The sequence below is a fragment of the Oryzias latipes genome, chromosome 24 (assembly GCF_002234675.1).
Source record: "Oryzias latipes chromosome 24, ASM223467v1".
NCBI classification, from domain to species: Eukaryota; Metazoa; Chordata; class Actinopteri; order Beloniformes; family Adrianichthyidae; genus Oryzias; species Oryzias latipes.
This window is the reverse complement of record NC_019882.2, coordinates 11027206-11049813: the sequence shown is the minus strand read 5'-3', so window position 1 is coordinate 11049813 and position 22608 is coordinate 11027206. Positions and strand designations below refer to the sequence as shown.

The 22608-nt window shown below is 37.3% G+C and overlaps 1 protein-coding gene across 5 annotated transcripts in view; it reads left to right on the top strand.

Annotated features, from left to right (window-relative positions):
- The first annotated feature begins 3244 nt into the window (after nucleotides 1-3244).
- LOC101175121 (mucin-3A-like) overlaps nucleotides 3245-22608 on the top strand; it is a 93724-nt gene continuing 74360 nt past the window's right edge. For 2 of the 5 annotated variants that reach the window (XM_023952761.1, XM_023952759.1), the window contains exons 1-23: nucleotides 3250-3447; nucleotides 11188-11288; nucleotides 11390-11438; nucleotides 12790-12942; nucleotides 16665-16829; nucleotides 17010-17147; nucleotides 17221-17382; nucleotides 17692-17736; nucleotides 18048-18110; nucleotides 18381-18443; nucleotides 18593-18655; nucleotides 18856-18918; nucleotides 19162-19224; nucleotides 19407-19469; nucleotides 19654-19716; nucleotides 20076-20138; nucleotides 20230-20292; nucleotides 20723-20785; nucleotides 20902-21054; nucleotides 21452-21622; nucleotides 21942-21986; nucleotides 22231-22293; nucleotides 22385-22447. In XM_023952761.1, coding sequence (XP_023808529.1) covers nucleotides 3414-3447; nucleotides 11188-11288; nucleotides 11390-11438; nucleotides 12790-12942; nucleotides 16665-16829; nucleotides 17010-17147; nucleotides 17221-17382; nucleotides 17692-17736; nucleotides 18048-18110; nucleotides 18381-18443; nucleotides 18593-18655; nucleotides 18856-18918; nucleotides 19162-19224; nucleotides 19407-19469; nucleotides 19654-19716; nucleotides 20076-20138; nucleotides 20230-20292; nucleotides 20723-20785; nucleotides 20902-21054; nucleotides 21452-21622; nucleotides 21942-21986; nucleotides 22231-22293; nucleotides 22385-22447 — 1972 coding nt within the window. In that variant the 5' untranslated portion in view covers nucleotides 3250-3413. Of the gene's footprint in view, nucleotides 3448-11187; nucleotides 11289-11389; nucleotides 11439-12789; nucleotides 12943-16664; nucleotides 16830-17009; nucleotides 17148-17220; nucleotides 17383-17691; nucleotides 17737-18047; nucleotides 18111-18380; nucleotides 18444-18592; nucleotides 18656-18855; nucleotides 18919-19161; nucleotides 19225-19406; nucleotides 19470-19653; nucleotides 19717-20075; nucleotides 20139-20229; nucleotides 20293-20722; nucleotides 20786-20901; nucleotides 21055-21451; nucleotides 21623-21941; nucleotides 21987-22230; nucleotides 22294-22384; nucleotides 22448-22608 lie in introns of all 5 variants that reach the window. The other 3 variants (XM_023952760.1, XM_023952762.1, XM_023952758.1) reach the window with 3 other exon arrangements.

Below are 22608 nucleotides of genomic sequence, written 5' to 3'. Positions count from 1 at the left end.
TTTTTTAACCCTTGTGCTATCCTATGGGGTCAAGATGAACATTGATGTGTTATTCCTACCATGAAAAAGCTGGATAAAGGTGGAGAGGATTTTATGTAATCCATGGACACCAGTGAAGATCACAAATCATTAAAGAAAAAAGGTTCAGAGCACTGTCTAGTCTAGTGCATGGGTCAGCAACCCAAAATGTTGAAAGATCCAAATTGGACGAAAAAAACAAAAAACAAATATGTCTGGAGCCGCAAAATATTAAAAGCCTTATATAAGCCTTATAATGAAGGCAACACATGTGATATGTATCTATATTAGCTATATTAGCCAGCTATCAAAATGACTAAGTTGCTACAAATACATAGTGAGCATTAACGATTAAATGTTTATTTGCCCTGCAGTGCATTCTGCGGAGAACTACGTATCACGTGACTGCTCTGTTGTGCAAGTTTAACTTCATTACAATATCAATGAATTATGTTTCATTGCTTTGATAAATGCTATTAAGAAATCCAATTTTTAAGTCATTTTTTATTTTGAGGATTTGAACACAAAACAATTAAATGGAACGTGCGTGCCCCATGTCAGTCAGCTCGAATGACAAAACAGCTTCTAGCCTTTGCGGCGCCTGCAGACATTCATTCAGCTCGTTCAGGTGGCTTGTCACAGTCATATCCACCAAAAAGTGCAGCTTTTTGAGCCACTCAGGATCCTCCAGTTGCGGGTAGTTCAGGTCTTTGCTTTTCAGGAATGTTTTCACGTGTTCGATACAGACGACAAAGTGACGCAAAACCTCACCCCTGGACAGCCATCGGACTTTGTTGTGTAGCAGATCGGAATTTACGCTTTCAACTTCATCAAGCAATGCATGGAACTGACGGTGGTTCGATTTACATCAGCCACCTGCCTAGCGGTCCGCTAAAAGTAAAAAAAAAAAAAAAAAAAAAAAAAAAAAAGCCCTGCTGGTGGAAACGTGTCGCAGGCAGTGACGCAAAACTTCGTTGACAGAAATGTTGAAATATAATATTTTAGTGGCGGTCATGTGCATTTTAGGTCTGTTAGCAGCAGGGTGTTGTGGGACACGTTCTCCTAATCTAATTAGGGCTCAGCATGAGCGTTTCTGTTTGCCCAGTTTTCTTTTCATATGGCAGTTTTGTTGTTCCACCTTAGTTTATTCTTCCTGTTATGTTGTTTCTTTATCTTCACCATGAGTGTGAGAGGGGGAGAGGTTGATGACCACTGTGCAATGTTCGATGTGTTGAGTGCTTAAAAATAAATGGGCTCGTTATGCTGGCATGGAGACTGCGCTCTCAGCTTGTCTCTCTGCCTCATCCTCTCTGAGACTGTTCGAAGTCGTGTGGTTCATGGGACATTGACAGTTCTCCAGCGTAGTCAGTTGATTGACACCTCAATTTGTTGACAGCTTGGCTCCCATATTTCCCGCTGCAAGTGACGTACCTGCCGGTCGTTAAGATATTTTTTCTACACATTCTTACAGCATTGGAAAACTTCAAGAATGTTTGTGTCTTGTTTTTCATCCTACAGAAACCATATTAAAACAAAAAATAAATTTCTCTGCCATCTTTTTACATTTTCAAACATTTTTGAAAATGCTCCAGAGAGCCACTAGGGCTGCGCTAAAGAGCCGCATGCGGTCTAGTGGGTCTAGATGACCCCACTCCCAATGGTAAAGATAGCACAACAGTTAAGACACTACTTCAGTCTGAAAAAAGAACTTTGAGGTGACCAAAGCAGCTAACTGCTTATAGCCGTTTAACCAATTTTTGTTTTAACCAAAATGCAAAGCATACACATTTAAAAGTAACTGAAGCCAGAACACTTTAACAGTTATTTAGTATACAAACACAACAATCTGAATTCTTTCACCAGTGTGGTTATACTTTATACTCATTACTCCACCAAGGACAAACTGAGTTTTGACCTTTCTAAGAAATATTAATCATTAATTTATGGCTGTTTTCCAACAACTACAATGCTTGTTTCTTTTCTATTTTCCTTTAGTCCTGTTTTAGAAAGTTAACATAACGTGAAAAACAAAACCAGGCTGGCAAAGGTGACATCACCACAGGAGCAAGTATAAAGGGGTGGCCATGGTGATCGCTAGACTTTTAGCATCTAACCCTGACGTGACAGCGCGTTTTGTACATAGAGCTCAAAAACAGACTTTAAAACTTGGGTAGCAACGTGTGAACATGAGTGTTATGAACACAGAAACCTGAAACCCACATAAACATGGGTTTGCACAGACTTTCATTGGAAACAGTGGCTAAAATGTGTGTCCAAGCTTGGTGGGAAAATAGCATTACAGGACAAAACTCCAGTGTTAAAGCCTTAACAGTCTTTTGGAAATGACAAAAGTCACCAAAGTAAACAAGGGAATTGTAGATGTTATATCAAATGCTAAACAAAATGTAAGTAAAGTAAATCAAAGTGCCCTGCCTTTTGCTGCTGGCAATGCCAGCTTCCAGTAACTTTTATTTTTTATGCATTCCAGGCGGTTTCATCGAACCTCCACCAACCAATCCTCCACCCTGATCAACACTTTGACAGTTCAGGTCCTCAGCTGTAATCAGCTTTTAGGCTCTGGGATGTACTTCTCTATAGTCTGAGCTTATGCAAGGCTTCTTGGGTCTTAACTGCTAAAAATTAATAGACTTATTAAACGTATTACTTATTTATAGACATTTCAAGTTTTATGTGGCTGTGATATTTTTTTAGCATGACCTAACTTTTAATGTTTTTCTTTTATTTAAAGTTTTGCGTGTTTCCCCCCCCCAGCTTGTTAAAAAACTTGATCAAATCATGAACTGTCAATTCATTTATCTACGCAGGACAGTTTAGGCACATGTGTCCATCCACAAGACTGATAAGAAAATTATTTTACATATTTTTAGAAAAACTTAACCTTAGGGAATGTTTTCAAAACCTAGACAGCAAGTTAAAAAATACATTTCGAAAAAATTAAAGTATAAATTGTTTTAAATGAAGAAAACTTGCTTTGAAAATTTATTTTGTTAGAAATTTGAGCTTTGTGCTAGTTTAATGAAATTCTATTGTTTATTCTCCAGCGCACGGAGGTGGACCCATTAGGAGGTGGTTTAAGGTTTCAGTTAAACTACACAGGGAAGATAATGTGGTTTTAGTGGCATCAATTTGCAGATTGTTATTAGACGTGTGAGAAACCAGCAGAACGAGTTTCCCAATCTGTCACAGATCTGTTGTTAGATTTGATTGTGAGTTGGTATATTAGTGCAGACTGGAGTTTTCTGAGTTTCATGGACCTGTGAGCTGAAGGAGATGTCTGTGGAACACGGAGATGTCCTGATACTTTTCTGTCTGGAAATTCAAAGTGGTGTTTAGAAGCCAAGGCCGTCATTTTTTTTAAAAAGAGATGCTTTTGGATGAAGGCAACTTACTTGTTCCCTTTAAAAGAAGGTAAGAAAGAAGCTTTAGTTTCATATTTGTTGCATTAAAATCATTTCTATAAAGATGATGCAATCTAATTCTTACAGTAAATGTGTGTTGTGATAATACTAAAGAAAAAATTGATCAACAGGTTTTGTATGATGGTAGAAAATCTGTCCTGTGTAAACATGTGGGAGAAACCTTCCAAAACTTTTATGATGTGACTTGATTTAAGAAAATAAGGATAATAAAATTCAGAAGCTCCTAATTTTTAATATGTAGATAAATATTAATTTATCATATATTCTGGGTTCTCTCCTCTTAAGCTTTTTATTTCTTTAGTTATTTCTCTTTTACTTATGTTTGTTTTAGTGTATTTTCTTGTGTGGGGCTTATTTAATTATTTTATTTCATGCATTGGGATTGGTGTTTTCTGCATTCTTGTTTTGTTTTTATGTACAGCACCTTGAGCTGTTTTGTACATGAAAGGTTCTATATAAATAAAATTAATTTGAATTTGATTTTATTATAGATTCTAAAATGAAAAGAGATGTAGGTTTAGGTTTTTGTTTTTCATTGATTACTTTTTCCTTCCTTCCCCCCTGATGAACAGAATAAAGGGGGTTGTAATACTATTGGGAGGGTTGTTCAAAACAAAATACATGTACCAAAAAAGTATCTTATTTTTATCTAAATTATTTAAATATTGTTGCCAATTTAGCTAATATTAGTGTTGAAGAATGGATTAAAGTCTTTCTACCAGATTACGTGAAAGATTTGGTACCCATCTTTTCGGCTTTAAATCTGTCGTAGCTACACCGTCCTTTGGTGTAAGTCAGGGTTTAGTTTTGGGGCACGTCTCTTTCATCCTTGTGTCCCATATCCCTGGGCTACATTCTGAGAAAACTGTTGATTTTCACTGCTACCACTATCTACCATGTTTACACAACATAAAGGGGTGAATTGTCTTTAGTTTCCTAAGTCACACAGATTTTATATCATAGTGTTTGGTCCAAGTACTCCAGGGAATCCTCCACATTCTATCCCTATGTGAGGCTGACTAAAATCAAAATGTGAGTTTTAAATTGAAAAGTCTAATAAGCTTAATGGTGAAGTTTGTCTAGGGTCAGTTCAGCAGCTTGTAAAGTGGAATCTTTTTTTAAAGCAGTTCTTTCAGACAGCAATCTCTGCCTTTATCATGTTATACATTTTACTTTTGATTGGAGAGTAAAAGGGTTTACATTGAAACAGTGCTATTTTAGAGGTAATCTTAAAATATAGGTAAGATTTTCAAGCTTATGTCCCTCACTGTGATTTTATTCGGTTGATTAGCTTCAACTGGAGAAACTAAAATCCAAGGTGAAGATCAGAATCGTTGGGGCTTTACGCTTTTAACTGCTGTCAACAAGCCTCTTCACCGTTTCTTTTTTAAAACATGTCTTTAAATTAGTTGTCAGTTTTCAACTTCTATCAATATGAGTCTTTGCATTTATTTTTTTTATGATCTTGATATATCAAGATCATAAAAAAAATGTTTGTGCTTTGTTTTCGATTGTCCTATTAGCTTTTTAAGGTTTACTAGTTTTGCTTTTATGTTTGCTTTTGCCGAGATAGTAGTACACTTGAAGTTTATTTAGTATACATGAGTATAAAGTATGGCAAGACTGAATTTGAACCTTTTAGTTTTACTATTTACTTTGTTTATAAAGAGTAAACAAACATCAAGTATACCACCTCACATTTGGTCTAGACCAACTTGCAGGACACTTAATTCGATTACTTCTTGCTAAGGGCTTTTTAGGGTTGAAGTGTTTAATATATATAGTTAATACTAAAACAACACTTCTTTTATCAAAAATCCTAATCGGGCACTTTGCAAACAAAAATGACTTCATCATTGAATCCTATGAAATTGACAGATGTCCTGTGTTGCACTTTTACTTATTAATCTACTAATGAGTTACTGAAATACATGTTAGAAAACGTGATTGCCGCTGCTAACACGGGTCTGCAGATCAATCGATACAGATGAGAAATGACCTAATCTAGCAATGAACAGCCAAGGGTGAAAATGCAAATTATCAATCCTAAAACAGAAGCACCTTAAGGTCTACAAGTCCAAATTCCCATTGTAGTCACAGCATTAAGACTAAAAACTGTTAGTGTTTTAGTGCCGTTTGTGTTTTACCAGCAACAGATCACATAAAAACAAAAAAAAGGACATTTTTAATGTCGTTTTTTTTAAATGTAATGAAAACAGAATGCCTAGAGGAGGGTAAATATTTAACCAGTTCACTTACTGTGAGCAAAGCAAGCCTCCCTCCTTCAGGAAGTATTTTTTAATAGATAGCCATCAGCTTCCCCCTGAAGGCTGCTATTTTGGAGTGGCTGCTCAGCAAAACGTGGGAGCAGAAGACAGCCTGAAAAGATATGGTGAGACGATGACTTTTCTGGTGCTTGATGCTTTAATCTTTATGCTTTAATCTTTTGGTGAACTGGCTATTTTTTTTTATTTTTATAGCTATTTAGCAAAAGCATGATCCACATCTAAATCTTTGCAATTGTAGAAGTTTTTTTTTAATATTTACTTTAAAAAAACAATAAACAACATTACTTGTCTTTTGCAAACCGAGGGGGGAAATCAGTTCTGGTTTTATTTGTTCATTATTGATTTTTATATGTAATAATATGTAATTTGATTTTTATAAATGACTTCAATTGCAAATAGTGTTTTATTGTTAGTAGTTGACTTGGTAAAAAAATATTGACAGTTTCATGTTTATTGCTTTTCATCTCTGCCATAAAGTAATTGGGCGTAAGGACCACTGAGCGGGCGTGTTCAGGAACTGGGTGAGTGAACCTTACAACCACGTAGGCGCAATTCTACCCGTGCGACCCCGTATTTTACATCTGCACGCCTAACTGAGTCGTGATTTTGCGCGGTCAATTCTTCATTGCGCGCTTGCTTGGATTTGCGCTCAGTGCTAAGGGGGCGTTTTAGTCACTTGGGGGGCGGTATTCATGGGTGTGTTTGTCACTTGGGGGCAGTAACCTTTCTGGTTGCTCTGATTGGCAGAAATTTGCTGGTCAAATGCGGCGAGGCAGCGGGGCGGGAGTTTCATTTTTCAGAGCAGGGGGGGGTTAACAGGCGGCTCCTAAGCTGCATGCGGCTCTCTGCTTTTTATCACATTTTCTATATACAGTACTTTCACAACCATAAGGCAGAAGTCTTACATTTTCTCCAAAATGTACGGAGCGCCCTAATGTGTTGTTGTGTGACTGGTAAAGCGGATCTAGGAGAGAACAGCTTGAGAGAGGTGAGGACGGGAAAGGAGACCCCCCATAGTACAAAGGTGCAGAAATGTGCATAATGCAGAACAACTTTGTTTTGGAAACCCTGGAAATGCAAAGAAACATGATTATGAAGCACAGTTTAAACTTCAAGCTATCAGTTACGCGTAGGAACATGGGAATAGAGCAGCTGCAGTTCGGTAAAGTTAGAAAGATCTTTACAGATTCAGACTTCCGCCCTCAATAACTCTTCTGATAAACGTTCAAATGTGTCAGCAAGTATCTCAATCATTTTGTATTGACACAGAGAGTGAACCACAATTTCTAAAGAAAAAAGATTGTTTTTATTGCCTTTTAATCAGAATTGTTCGCCTCAAGCTGTGAATGCAATCAGAGCAGCGAGCCGGCTGCAATGAAAAGCTGTCCATCCTCCCCTCCTTTTGCTGGGAGGAAGCGCCGGGCGAATTACGCCACACTTTTGGACTGTAAGACTAAAGCCTGGCCTGATGCGTCTGCTTTCACTGTTTTTTGGAGCCGCACGGCAAAAAGACGGACTCTGACGATGACGAAAGGGAAGCTGGCGTGTTTGATAGAAATGTTATCCGGCTTCATTTCATATACAGAAGATGAGGACTTTGATGGATTTTTGGATGCTGATTGATAACTGAAAAAAAATTAAAATAAATCACAACTAACTCATTTTTGCGCTCACTGCCTTTGTAAAACACACACCAGCATGCACGTTTCACCGGTATGTGTTCACGTTAAATACAGAAAAAAACATTCATAACTGAAACGGCGCCGTTTAATCCAGTGCTGTTGTATTGTAAGTAAAGGAGTGTGTTATGAGAAATAATATGGCTTTAATTGCGTGTTTGTGTGTGTGTGTCTGGCAGGTCAATGCGTGGCTCTTTGACTATCACAGTTAAGAATTTCGGCTCTTTTGTGTCAAACTTGTTTGCCACCCCTGTTTGTGTTAGAGGCTTTTAGAGGCGGATGTAACGTGGATTAAAACCTCAACCAAGACCAAGGTAAGAAAGTGCAGCGGGTTTTTCGTGCTGTAAGTTTTTCTCGTGTGAAAATCACTGCATTTGTCACCGTTTTAATCCACGTTACAGCCACAGTTTCTTTTCTATTAAAGCCTCTAAAAGAAAGTCCCGCCCCGCTGCCTCGCTGGATTTGACATGCAAATTTCAGCCAATCTGAACAACCAGAACGGTTACTGCCGTGAGAAAAACACCCCTTAACACTGAGCGCAAATCCAAGCAAGCGCACAAAGGAGAATTGACGGCACCAAGATCACGGTTCAGTTAGGATTGCAGGCGTGCAGTTGTAAAATGTGTGGTCGCTCGGGTAGAATTGCGCCTGCGCAGGTGTAAGATTCACTCACTCTGTTCCTGAAAACGCCGCTCAGTTGTCTTTACGCCCTTTCACTTTATGGCAGAGATGAAACGCCATACATGTTTCGCAGATTTCTTTTCAGTCACCTGACTCCCCTGGTTCATCACAAAGGCTCAGACAACTCAAGACGCTTGTATGAGACTTTTGCGTCTGACGCGCTCAAATCGCACTGTAGGACTCTCGCACTTACACTAACTGATTAAGGAGGAAGCACAGACTTCTGGTTTTAAGACACAGAGAGACACTTTACCAATGTGGGTCATAAAGTATGCTGCAGTACAGTCAATTGCTCTGAATAAAAAACAACAACTCTATGTTGAGCAATATTCCAATGTTCTCTAAGAAATGGTTCAAATTTTGATGAGTAAGGATATGTGACGGGGGTGGGGGGCATATTCGTGGCTTTGAAGTGTCTCTGGTCCCTAAATCCCGCCAATAACGGAGGAATACTGTACTTTTAAGCAGCTTAATAGAAGTGATGACTGTACTTGCAACGTTAGTATAGTCTAGTACTAGCAAGTAGTTCTTGGTAAGTTATAAAAACTGAACAATTATTCTGTAATGGTGTGTTCTAAACCTCCTTTGCGATTCTTGTAAACTAGTGTGAGTGACATTCCATAGCCAACAACTAAGTGTGAGAAAAATTCCTCTTTCTGCACACCCAGGGTTGAACATGGTTACATTAGGCCTTAGTCACTACTACTCTTACTGGTGGATATGGGCTGTTGGTGGTGTAAAATGGGCACATTTATACGGGGCACGCAGGTGGTCTGCACAAAATTTTAAGATCATAGACAACCCAGTGATCACAAAAAGCCAACATGTCGTTTTAACGATTCGATTCATATCATAATTTGTGGTTGATCATACTATGCCTAGTCGATCTTGGTTCATTTTCAACAATCCGATTCCCTGAATGGATCCAGGACATCTTTAGCTAAAAATCCAACCAGAGTGATTCAGAGATAAATACTTAGGTACTGAACAGTTCAGGTGAAGATTTCCAGATTCCTTGTATTGCGATAAAAAAATTGTTGATGCTGATTTGGTATTGTAGATGCTTGTTTTTTTTGTTTTTTTTTTATGTGATCATTTCAAATGATAACAATAACCCAACAGCCAGTCATTGGGGTCGCAAAGCACAACAGGAACTATTGGAGGTGGTATAGCCCTTCCTCAACCATAGAAGAAGAAGAAAGACAAAAACTTGAAAGGATTTTGTACGTGGTCGTTTTTACGTTATAGTAAAACAAGCCTACTATGCCTCAATCCAATTGATGTTTTGCAAATTCGATTATTGATTAATTTCATTTTGAAACTGCATTTGATCCTACCTCAGACAGATTGATCTGGTTGAATCGTACAAATAGAAATCGCTTCATCGATACACCCCTAGTTAATACGCATTTATCTATGGGCTTACAACAGGTTGTTGAACAACATTGTCGAGTTATTTCTTTTCATTTTCAATGCTGCCCAACTCGAATGGCTCAGGAGACAACGGAGGACGCTGGACAACTCCACTCATTTTAACTTCTTTTTATTTTCAACAAAGAATGGATGAGAGCTTGATAACCTTGAAATAAAACAGAAAATAATTAAACAGATATCAGAAATGTTTGTCAGAAATGTACTGTTATTTTAAACATTTTTTGCAAATATTGTGCCATTTAACTATTTTACTTGTTGAATAATGTTCCCACAAATATCAGAATATAAATGAAATTGAAATAAACATACCAATGGCTTCACCGAAGTCATCCAAGCATTGAAATGTTTGTTGCTCAGCTCACCATGACTGCCAGACAAAACCCTCACCTGCACACTGTCACCTGGTTAAATACCTCTTCCCATCTACCTGCCTGGTAGATTAGGATTCACATTTTCCTTATACTACCCCCTGCAGCTGTAGAGTTGATCCTACCTGGAACAATCCTCCAAATCAATGTTCAGGAGCAAAATAAAGAAAATAGACAATAAGGCAGAATAAAACAAACTTAACAAACATTATAAGGTGAAGTAGATTGAAGTAGGTGAGATGCAATTTTGTGGGCATCCCACAGACATCTTACAGGCACATACATATCACACAAAATGACAGTGCAAGAAGAGCATTTCCTCAGCCTGTCACTGCTGCTTACTTGGCTGTTATGGCTTTGTATGGCTCTTTGGGGTTTGTCTGCTTAGAGGAGGTCACCCCCTTCAATATAAGACTGAATGAGGCAGCTGGGTGTAGAGTCGGGTCTCCTGATCCAACGTTGTAAATGACAGAGCTGAAGAGTTTACATGTGATCTTTTGCTGCGTACCACCAGTCAGCAATGATCAGATAGTGATAGGTAAGGCATGTTGACGTGGATGCAGGAAGATAACTTTGAGTTGACCATGCAGGTAGCCAGCCCACATCTGAACAGGTTGCTGTCTTAAAATGTGATGAGCAGCAGAAGTTTGGATCTTCTATGGAGGATGGACTCTGAAGGATAACAGCCTTGTTTTTCAGCAAATAGACCTAGAGATAAAAAGTGCCTGCACAAAGAGCTTGTTTGCAGAAACTGAAAGGAGAAAGCTGATTTTCCTGATGATGTAGAGGATCAGTCTGAGTGATCAATAAAAAAATATGATTTAATAAAAGAACAGCAAACTTTTACCTTTTGTGTTGTCTTTTGTTCTTTCCAGGATTACCTGGACCTTCAATGTTAAAAGTTAAGGTTTTTTTTTTTGGTAGTAGCTCAGTACTATGCTACATAAATGTTCAATAAATTGCAATTAGACAGGTTAGGTCAGTTTCAATTGGTTCTACTATTTGGTTTATTTTGTTAAAGGTGTCTGATTTGTGAAAAGATACACTGAGCTGTTTACTTTGGCAAGTAAATCATGACTTTGGGGCATGTATGAAAATTACAGGATTCTAATTATATTTTGAGAATTCAACAGATAAAGATTATGCAGAACTTTTTAATATGTAAAACATGTTCTTGGACACCTCTGAGTTATTAAAAACATATAAAAAAAAGAAAAAATCCACAATAGCATTGTCCGTTTTTACCTGTTTTCTTTTTTCTTTCACTTTCTGTTTGAAGGAATGGCAAAAACTAAGAGTAACTTGACCTTCGTTCTTCTGTTGATGCTGTTGGTTGTGGAAACACAGAATTTCAGTGAACTGTCAGTTCAGGTCTCACAGGTAAATGATTATTTACTGTATACCACCCAACATCTGATTGTTTTCCTGTATAAATAAAGCCAGTGTTGTAGTTGTAATAACAGTTCTTTCTTTTGCACCAGCAAGACCACGATGAACCTGGATTACCTAACAGGCGGGTAAAACGTGAAGGTGAGAGTGAGAAATAATCGACAGTGAAATCTAGATTTCTGTTTTAAAAAAAATAAACATTACAATGGGAGATAGTGTTTACAAAACAGTTTGGGAAGATAAAAAAACATGGATCCAATTTAGTGTAAGTCAGATAAGGTGAATTCTAACTGACCTCAATTTTCCATTTTAATGAAAAAAACGTCCTTTGGTATGGAGCCCGTGTCCTGACATGGAAAAAATAAAATATATCTCGTTCCCACAAATTATTATCTTGTTCCCACAAATTAATATTCACTAAATACACTAAATGATAAATTCTATTCTATATTTGAAGCACTTCCACATTTCCAGTTTGCATCTATTCTATTCATTTACACATTTTACAGATTTATAAAATCTCCCATTCAACTGACTTTTTGGAGAGAAAAAATCTTTTTCTGAGTTTTCAGACCCCTTACAATATTACTCAGGTCAGTCTTTTTTCATGAAAATATATTGAAACAATTATTCTGTGTGACTATTACTGAGATTATTGCTCAGCTGACTTAAAAACCTCCCACTCCAGCGTTGAAATATTTATTGCTCCATAAATATCATGCTCATGGCTCATTATTATTTTAGTTTAGCAGTTTTGATGTAAAAAACATAACTTTTTACAACAACAACTTATTCTTTAACTTCTTAAGACCTGGTGTCTACATTTGTGGACATCACAAAATTCTGAATTCTCCTTAAATGGTGTCCTGTGGCCACATATGTGGAAGGTTAGCTTAGTGTTAAGCTCGGGTCTTCTCTTAAGAAGTTAAAAGTCATGCCAGCTGTAAGTTGTTTCGTTTGTTTCTGACACAAAGTATGTGATTTGATTCGAAGAGAACATTTAAATTAAAAAAAAAATACAAGCTTTTTTTTTGTCAAAGTCCAAGTAAGACAAATATTAAAATCAAAAGAGAGCCAGTGCAAGTTTGCATGACAATTTGCACAACCAGAATAGAAAAAAACAATGTATTCTTGCTAAATGTGGTTTAATGTTTGATCCTTTACCAGTTTGAGATAACAGAATTGCAGCAGGCTTGTGTACAGCCTGGAGGCGGTAAAAATTCTTCTGACTTATATTTGTAAGGAAATAAAAACTTCAGCCAAAGGAAACGAAAGTGTTAAAGATGATTTCAAGCCTTTGAGGTACTTGTTTTGTGAAAGTAGTAATTGCCTCTGTATTTGCTCATTCAACAACAAAAACATATTTCAAAAAAAAAGGAAGGGGACAGATGTTTAAGGACTCATTGGGTTACTTAGTACACACATTTATGGCAGTCTCTCTGTTATAGGAAAAAGTGTACTAATGTTGAATTGTATCAAATTGATGTTTCAGTGCAGGATGATAAAGCCGAGTATGAAGTTGATGTGGAGGTGAATCTGACAGACAGCAGAACACTGGAGAACCTGAGGAACTTCCTGAGGACTGGCCAATTTATCCTGACTTTGGGTCCTTCAGTGAACATCACACAGATTGTCCTAACCACAGGTAAACATTTCAGGCATTACAAACTATGTCATTCTCACTAACAGTACAGGATTTGACTGGCAGGGTTGAACATAAAGTTCAATCTCCTAAAGGCTGGAGCTCAGATCTTGAAGGAACACGTGGATTGACGTTTCAGTGATTGAGTTTGTTGGATGAAGTAGAATTCCTTGGGTTGTCTGGGCCCATAGAGGGTCGTAGAGAGGAGTGGCTAGATCTTAAGAGGAGTGCAGAGACATCATAAAAATGATTGTCAGACATGTAGTAAGTGCATTGTGAAGTTCCTGTAAGGCTAATATAAGTTGCAAGCACTTATGAAATACTATTGTACTGTTGTACAATGCCCTAACGATATTTTACAATGATATTAGTAAGGTGTGGGAACTGGCTCCAATGTTGCACACACAGGGTGTGCACATGTAAGTGCTCATAGGATGCCCACACAAAAAAAAATCGTCTCACCCACTTCACCCTTACTTACCTTATGTGTAGCATACGTGTTTGCTATGACCTTTTTTCCCCAGCGTGCCCTTTAACCCTTGTGCTATCTTAGATGACCCCACCCTAACATTAGCCGCGTTTACATGGGCAAAAGTAATCGGAAAGAACGCCTGATCGGAAAGAAAATGCGTCATGTAAACGCGCCCTTCAGAATACTCTGCCCCGGTCAGACTCGTTCGGATCAGAATTTCTTTCCGATCGAGATAGGTGGGTTATACCAACGTTTATCCGATCGTGGAGCATGTAAACGGTCATTCCGATCGTGTGTCACTGCTGCTCTGGGTTACGTCATGCATAGACGGTGTTTGGCTGTGAGAAAGCTTTGGAGCTCATACGGGACCGACCAGCTCTTCGGAGGCCCCGTGAAAAGTGCCGCTCCGCTCTCGCCCCGCTGGCTCTCCCCTCTCTTTCACCCCTCACGAAGGAGATGCAGGGAAGTAGCGCTTCGTGCCCCCCGATGCTCACTCAGTCCACTGGCACCCGAGTGAACAGAGGAGCTGGATTAATAATTGTGTGTCCGAGGGGGGAGGATGCTTTTTTACGTGTGCGTTTTGTTATGTGTGGGAGAATTCAGATTGCGAGCCGTCCCGCCGCTCTGGGTTAGCGGCTGCAGGACTCAGGAGGAACCGTGTTCGAACAGAGCTCGGGCCGCTAGCTCACAGAGTGGCTTTGGGGCGGTCTGTGTGAACTTTTCAGAGCAGAAATAAAGGCCGCGTGGTGTCACGTGGATTTGTGTTTCCAGTTGTGTCCCGACAAAATAAAGGCTGATGTTATTTCCATACATTTATTGCTGCGTTTCTCGCACAGTCCTGGATTTTGTGTCCATCAAGGCTAATGTTGTTAGCCCGTGTTAGCCTGTCTTCAGCCTTTTTCCAGCTCTGTTTCATTCACAAAACAGCACTGATCACACGTATTAAATATAACGATGAGCGAACAGGCGCTTCATAATATTCATGACATTAATAAAAGCCCGTTTGGAAAATCGTCTCGTATTACGGAGCTGCAGCACATGCTGTCTCTCTGTGGCAGCGGTTTGTTTACAACGGGACCTAGTTCCGCATCCGGGTGATTTTACACTACTGCGCATGCCCAGATGATTCATTCCGAACGAAAGTGTGAGCCATGGGAACGTTTGTTCTAATCGGAAAAATGTTTTCTGTGCCCATGTGCACGGGTGAATTTTAACCCTACCATTGATCCGATCAAGATATTCTGCCCATGTAACCGCGGCTATTGACGTGTTCTTCCTACCATGACAAAGGTGGATAAAGGTGGAAAGATTTCATGTAATCCATGGACAACAGTGAGGTTCACAAATCATTGAAGAAAAAAGGTTCAGCCCACTGTCTAGTGGGTCTAGATGACCCAACTCCCAACGTTAAAGTGCCTAGGATAGCACAAGGGTTCCACTCACCTGGCTATGGCGCCGCTGTACAAGGACGATGCATTGGTTCAGTCTCAAAAGGTGCGGTCAGGTCAAGGACATTGCAGCCAGCAGCTGCCATCATCGAAATGTAATAGGTGTCATTGACCAAAAATCCGGGACCAGAATAAAAACCCTTCAAATTCATTATTTAAGCAGATGATCCTTATGTTTTACAGATGTTTGAAAAAAAAAAAAAGACAGAAGTCACAGTTCATGTGGGGGTCCCGTAGTGATCTATCCATAATTATATTCACAAAAATGGAATGAAATCAGAATCTCAACAGTTGAATCATATTTTATGACTTTAGATTTTCAGGGATTATGAAGCTGACATTTGTCTCTCCATTCAGGTCAAAACGTCAATTACCTCCTAATTTGAGGTGCCTGATGGGGTAGAGTCATATGGCAGAGAATAGTTTGGTCTTCGATGGGAAATCCAATGTGCTGTGTAGGGTTTAAGGTCAAGACACAACCATGAATAACGTGTATAGAGTAAACAGGCGTGTTTTACTTTGTCTGCAAGTCCCACAAGGTATGTTACAGCAGCACAGTGGCTCAGAGTGCTTTCTATTAGTGCTGTTGATTTTACTGGTGCAGAGCAGAAAATCAGAATTCAAGTCTATTTTCTGATTCTTGATCACCTCCTAACCTGAAAGCTCAAGCCCCATCATTTGCTGGTGTGTCTCCATCTGCAGACAGTTCAGTAGTTGGAACACAAATGTTCAAGGTTCTATGAATTCCTTGAAGATATTTCTGTCAAAAATATTAATTTCTCAAAATCTACAAGCTTTTCTATAGTTTGTAAATTGTGTTTCAGTTTCAGCTTTTTGCTATATTCTACAAAACCAAACGTTGATGGTGTTTTTAGTTGGAAACGGCTTTTATAAATATGGGAACCATCATTAAAGTTGAATCAGTAACTGAAAACAAGAAACAAAGGCAGTGTTTTCCTCATTCATGACCTGCACGTTCCTAATAAGCTCCACTGCTCCAAAATAATATGTAATGGCAGATACGGACATAAAGATGACTTGGGGAAGCAAACATGGCAACGACCCACAGCTACTGTAAACAGACAAGACAACCAGCACATTTATAAAGGTGATCAAACCACTCTGTTAACCCTTGTGCTATCTTAGATGACCCCACCCTTATTTTGACGTGTTCTCCCTACCATGACAAAGGTGGATAAAGGTGGAAAGATTTCATGTAATCCATGGACACCAATGAAGATCACAAATCATTGAAGAAAAAAGGTTCAGTGCACTATCTAGTGGGTCTAGATGACCCAACTCCCAATGTCAAAGTGTCTAGGATAGCAAAAGGGTTAAGGAACTCATTCATTCATCTTCTTCGGCCACAGGGCCACTTATGGGCAAAGGCAGGGGACACCCTGGAAGGTCGCCAGTCTGCTGCAGGGCCACATATCACACATCCATTCACTCTCACACTCACTCCTAGGGACAATTTAGAGTTGCCAATTGAGCATGTTTTTGGACAGTGGGAGGAACCCGGAGAACCTGGAGAAAACCCGGCATGCATGGGGAGAACATGCAAACTCAACACAGAAATGTCCCCCATTGCTGTAGTTTTTCAGGTCCCCCAGCCAGGACTTTAACCGGGGGCCTTCTTGCTGTGAGGCAAGAGTGCTAACCACTGCTCCACCGTGCAGCCCCTGTTAAGGAACTGTTTCTTGTAAATGAGTCAGCAATCATTAGGTAACAGTCTGTTGCTTCCTGATCCAAACGGTGGGAATAAATTGAGTATCATTACTGATAGTTGTGTTGTTTTTTCCCAGTGTGCTACATAAATGGCACTAACATTGAGTGCAGATGCGAGGATCAGTATGCTTGGCCTAGTTCAAGCTGCTTCTCCTATGGAGCCTGTGGTGAGATCACTGACAGCACATGTGGATGCATCAACAAAGTACCACTGGACGGGTCATTCTGTCAGCCAAAGTCAGGTGAGATCTCACTAAAAGTTAAACTTCTGCCATTTGCTAGTTTGTAAAATTTGATATCAAGGCCAGATTTGAGAAAAAGGAAAAATCCTAACCTGTCGTCACACACGTACTCTGTCATAGAAGTGTATTTATGTTTAACAGTTTACCATGAACTCGTTCTTGTCTGATCCTTTTCCACAGTTTCCGTTTACCAATACCGTTTGGACATTCAGATCAACATGGAGGACGCAGAACAGTTGAGGAGCAACTTTGCAAACCTCACTTTCCCTCGTCAAATCAGCTCTGACGTAAACATTTCAGATGCTGATGTCACCACAGGTGAGAAGAAATATTTCTATTTCTTGAAGTCTAGTTGCTGTATTTCTGTGTTAGACAACATGTCTTCCTGCAGTTTGCAGTCCAGCTGAATCAAACATTCAGTGCAGATGTGAGAGGAACTTCCTGTGGCTGTGTGACAAGTGCGCCACCTATGGGAAATGTGATGAAGGCAGCACGTGTGGATGCATTAAGGCTGTTCCTACAGATGGACAGTTCTGTCAATCAGAGCTGAACAGTAAGTATTATGGTCTGTCAGAGATATTCAATCCAGATTTGAACTTTTGGGAACACTTGAAATCTGCAGTCACGTGTTTCTGCACACAGACATCTGTCTTTTGTGATTTTTTTTATTGGTTATCAAGAATGTCATACCGAAAATACTCATCATAAGTTTCTTTTGAATGTAGGCATGGTGTGATTTTATATTGAAACTTCAATAAACAAATAAATAATTAATTATGCAATCTTGTCGATGCAACTTGATGTAAAGTTAGCATCTTTTTTTTTTATATTTTTGCTAACCCCACTGTGATTTCTTTTTTAGATCCTACGGTTTGTCCATCTACAACACTTGTTCCATCCCTAACATGTAAGTTACAATAAAGAAAAACAAAAAAGATGATACTTTGTAAAGAGAGAATTTAATACCTGAATATTAGTCTAAAATGTGATTCTCCAGAGAGAATGTTTGCAAGAAAATGTGTTTTATTTCTCTTTCTTTACTATCGGCAGAAATTATGTTTTCAGTACAAAACCTAGCAGCTTTATAAAAATGTCACAATTAGATTGATCTATTTCTCCACATGTGTTCATGTGAACAAACTCACCTTAGATAGATCATTCAGCTTTGAAAATTCCTTTAACATCTTTTTTAATTCTTGCATGTCAATGTTTCTTTAGCTTCATCCACTGCTGTCACTGAATTCTTTACAGCTACACCATTTGTGACAACAACTTTGACAGGTAACTAAAATGTAGAGGGGAAAAAAACATAGAAAACAAAATTTTGTAAATATGAATGTTTTAAAATAAGCCTGAATGGGAAATTTGTTGTATGAAATGCCTTTTTTTGGTTTAACAGTTAGGGTTATTTAAAAAAAAGAGAGACTGTCGTCTGAAACATTTGTCTTTTATTTCATTTTTTGTTTCTGGTTTGCAGCATGTTTCTAATCTTGTTGTTACTTACAGATAAACAGCTTCATTAAAAATTTTTCTCTGTATATTTGTCTTTAGATTCTCCTCCTGTTACAACTAAAATATCTACGACTGCTCCAGATGTGACCTCAACTATGACAGGTTATTGGAACAGTTAAAACCATCTTCATTTATTTCATATTTACAGAAATTAAATATATTTCAATTAACTTGTAAATTTGTTGGCTTTAAAGTATTGTGATGTTTTAAATGTTATTGTAATATTTTTCATGGCATGTTTATGTCTTTAGATTCTCCTCCTGGTAGCACTGAGATATTTACAACAATGTCTTCTGTGACCACATTAATGAAAGGTAACTGAAAGAATACAATGTTCACAATTATTCAAAATCTATATGAATGTTTAAACACCTGAATGTGTGTCTCTGATTTCTTTGTTTATGTTTTCTGTTTGTTTCATTTGTCTTAATCTTATAGTGTTTTTACAAATAAACAGCCATTTCAAAATGTTTCCTTCATTAAAATCTTTTTCTCTGTATATTTATGTCTTTAGATTCTCCTTCTGTGACCACGGAAATAGTTACAACCATGCCAGATGTGACCACAACTATGACAGGTTATTACAACTCTTAAAACCTTCTTCATTTATTTCATTTTTTGTACAAATGGAATATATTTCCTGAATTGGTTAGCTTTCATTTGTTCTGATGTTTTTTTCTTGGTTTTCTTCTTATTTTATATTTTGGTTCAAGTTAATAAAACTAAAATTTGTTTTGATCTTGAAGTTAACTTTCAATAAACAGGTTTATTAAAAAGTTCACTTTAACTCAAGTTTTTCTCTGTATGTTCATGTCTTTAGATTCTCCTCCTGTTACCACTGACATATTTTCAACTGCAGCAGCTGAGACCAAAACTAAGACAGGTCCTGAAAGAATAAAACCTTTATTACTTCAAAGTTTTATGGATGTCAAATATTTCCATTAAAACTTGATTGACCCTCGGTTGAAACATTTAACGTTTATCTTGATTGAAATTTACTCGACACCCCAAATATGTTCACTTTAAATCAAATTTGTTTTTTTCTCAATGTCTTTCATGTTTTAGAGTTTTCCTCTGCTGCCACTAAAATCTTTACAACTACACCAGATGTGACAACAGCTGGAACAGGTAACTGAAATATAGAAATACACTTTTCATAAATTCTATGAATAGGAAAGTTTTAAAATGTCTGTATGGAAAATGCGTTTTATGAAATTTATGTTGATGACAACGTTATTAACTTGTTGAACGTCTCATAAAGTATTTCCCTTGAATCCAATTCTTTTTTTTCTCAATGTCTTTCATGTTTTAGAGTTTTCCTCTGCTGCCACTGAAATCTTTACAAGTACACCAGATGTGACCACATCTGGAACAGGTAACATCTATAAAACTAAGAAGACAAATCATATACAGTAAACATATTATTTACCACCCAACTGTGTCTAATCAGCCTGCTTTATTTTTTTTATGAAGATCCACAAACTGCTAATACAGATGTGATTTCTGTTGAGCTAAACAACACATTATTGACAGCAATAAACACGAGAAGCATTGGGTGCTAATCGAATTCTCTTCAATTATTGGAAGATGTTAGATTTTAACTTCCATATTTGCTTTTTGTTTTTGTTATATTTGTCTTTTATCTTTGGTAGAAAGTATTCATCTTCTACATCCAGCCTTTTAAATTCCAGCATTTCACCAGTTTAATTGTCTTTACGCTTTTCATGTCTTTAGGTTCATCTTCGGTTCCAACAGAATTCATTCCAACTTCGCTACATTTAACAACAACTATGACTGGTAAGAACAAAACTGGAAGAAAAAAAAGAGCCTCAAACAAAAATGTAATTTGACTGTTTTTAATGTTTTCTCTGTATGTTTATGTCTTTAGATTCTCCTCCTGTTACCACTGAAATAGTTACAACTGTGCCAGATGTGACCTCAACTATGACAGGTAACTGAATGAATAAGAACCTTATCAATTCCTTTAAATGATTCTAAATGTCACATTTCCATTCATGTAAAAGTGTTTTTTGCTCATATTTAAGGTACTCATGAACATATTCAGTTTTTAATGACATTTAATTGTATCTGCATGTTTCACTACATCCTCTCTTTTTACTTAAAACATGAGCCATCAGAATTGTACATAAAGCTGGCTATCTTGATCATACAAACGATTTTTTTTTCAATCCAGATATTAAAACTGTTTGACCTTGTTGATTTGTAAACTGCACAAATGTGACTTAAGTGTGTCTTTGTTTTTTTTAATCCATGCATTTCATTATTGCTGTAATTAGTTTGATAAATCTGTATGAATTCTGTATTACTTTGACTACAATGCTTGAAATCAATCAATTAATCAATCATGTTTCTGTCTTTAGATTCTCCTCCTTTTACCACTGAAATATTTATAACTACGCCTGGCGTGACCACATCTATGACCGGTAACTGAAAACTGGAAGATCACTTCATTACTCAACATTTGAAAACAGAACATATTGTAACCTCTTCATAAACTGCTGCATGTTTCCAATAAGTATCTTTGATTGTGTTCCCACAGTACCTCCACCTGTTTATAAATACCTTTTATCTGTTGAGCTGAACACCACATTATTGACAGCAATCAACACGATGAGAAGCATTCTGGGAAACATCAGTTACCCGCTCAGCATCAATGGAGACACTCAGATCAATCAGGCCAACATTTCTACAGGTAAATCTAATGACAGGATCAATACATAATATTTTATGCACATTCTTTTACCCATAAAATATTTTTCAGAGACAATTTTATTATTTCATCGGTTTTAAGATCAAAAGTGTTTATTCTGAGCCTTAGAAATATTGTTTTATAGCAAAACATAATTTTAAATGGGTAACTCTGAGTGTAGCTATCAAAGATGATTGTTTTGTATCTAATTCAAATTTATATAAAGCATTTTTAATCTAACTAGTTTATAGAAATGTCCAGATGACTCTTTTAATAACTTTTACTGCTATCAGATTATTGAACCTTCCAAGAAAGAAACAAAAGTTATATTTCACTAAAGACTTCTGGATGAATGAGTCTTCTCAGGTTTTGTCCAGATTACTAACTTAATGCTCTGCAGTTTGTTCTCCAATCAGAGATGGTTACCAGTGCATTTGTGAGGACCAGTATCGGTGGTCATGTGACCAGTGTCTGATGTATGGAGCATGTGACCAGATCTCTGCAGACTCATGTGGATGCATCAACGCCATTCCTTCTGACAGAAACTTCTGCCAGTCTCTGGATCAACACAGTAAGAAGTTTGAATTGGATTTATTTTGCTAATTGTACCAAATGTTTTTATTTAATTATGGCAAATTACGTTTATAATTGTTGCTGTAAGCAGTTTTGGACAAAGATGTAGATATTTTTACATCCATCCAATTTCCTTTTTTTCCCATCAGTAGATCAACATGAAAATTGTTTTCCTTTTAAAAAAAACAATCAGCAAAATACAAATTTTTATTTATTTCATAAGATAATTTTCAAGCAAACTACTAAAAAACCTTTTTGTGGCTCAACCTAAGATACTTCAAACCTATCAATTTGTTGTTAAATTTTTTTTTTTTAAGACTCCACAGATTGTTCAAGTACAATTTCTACTACAGTATCAACATGTAAGTCACCACGTAAATAATAATCATATGACTCTGTAACAACCTAAAAATATCTGGATGTTGGTCCTAATCTAATTCTCTTCAATTATTGGAAGATGTTAAATTTTAACTTCCATATTTGTTTTTTTTGTTTTTGTTATATTTGTCTTTTATCTTTGGTAGAAAGTATTCATCTTCTATATCCAGCATTTTAAATTCCAGCATTTCACCAGTTTAATTGTCTTTACGCTTTTCATGTCTTTAGGTTCATCTTCGGTTCCAACGGAATTCATTCCAACTTCGCTACATTCAACAACAACTATGACTGGTAAGAGCAAAACTGGATGAAAAAAAAGAGCCTCAAACAAAAATGTAATTTGACTGTTTTGAATGTTTTCTCTGGATGTTTATGTCTTTAGATTCTCCTTCTGTTACCACTGAAATAGTTACAACTGTGCCAGATGTGACCTCAACTATGACAGGTAACTGAATGAATAAGAACCTTATCAATTCCTTTAAATGATTCTAAATGTCACATTTCCATTCATGTAAAAGTTTTTTGCTCATCTTTAAGGTACTCATGAACATATTCAGTTTTTAATGACATTTAATTGTATCTGCATGTTTCACTACATCCTCTCTT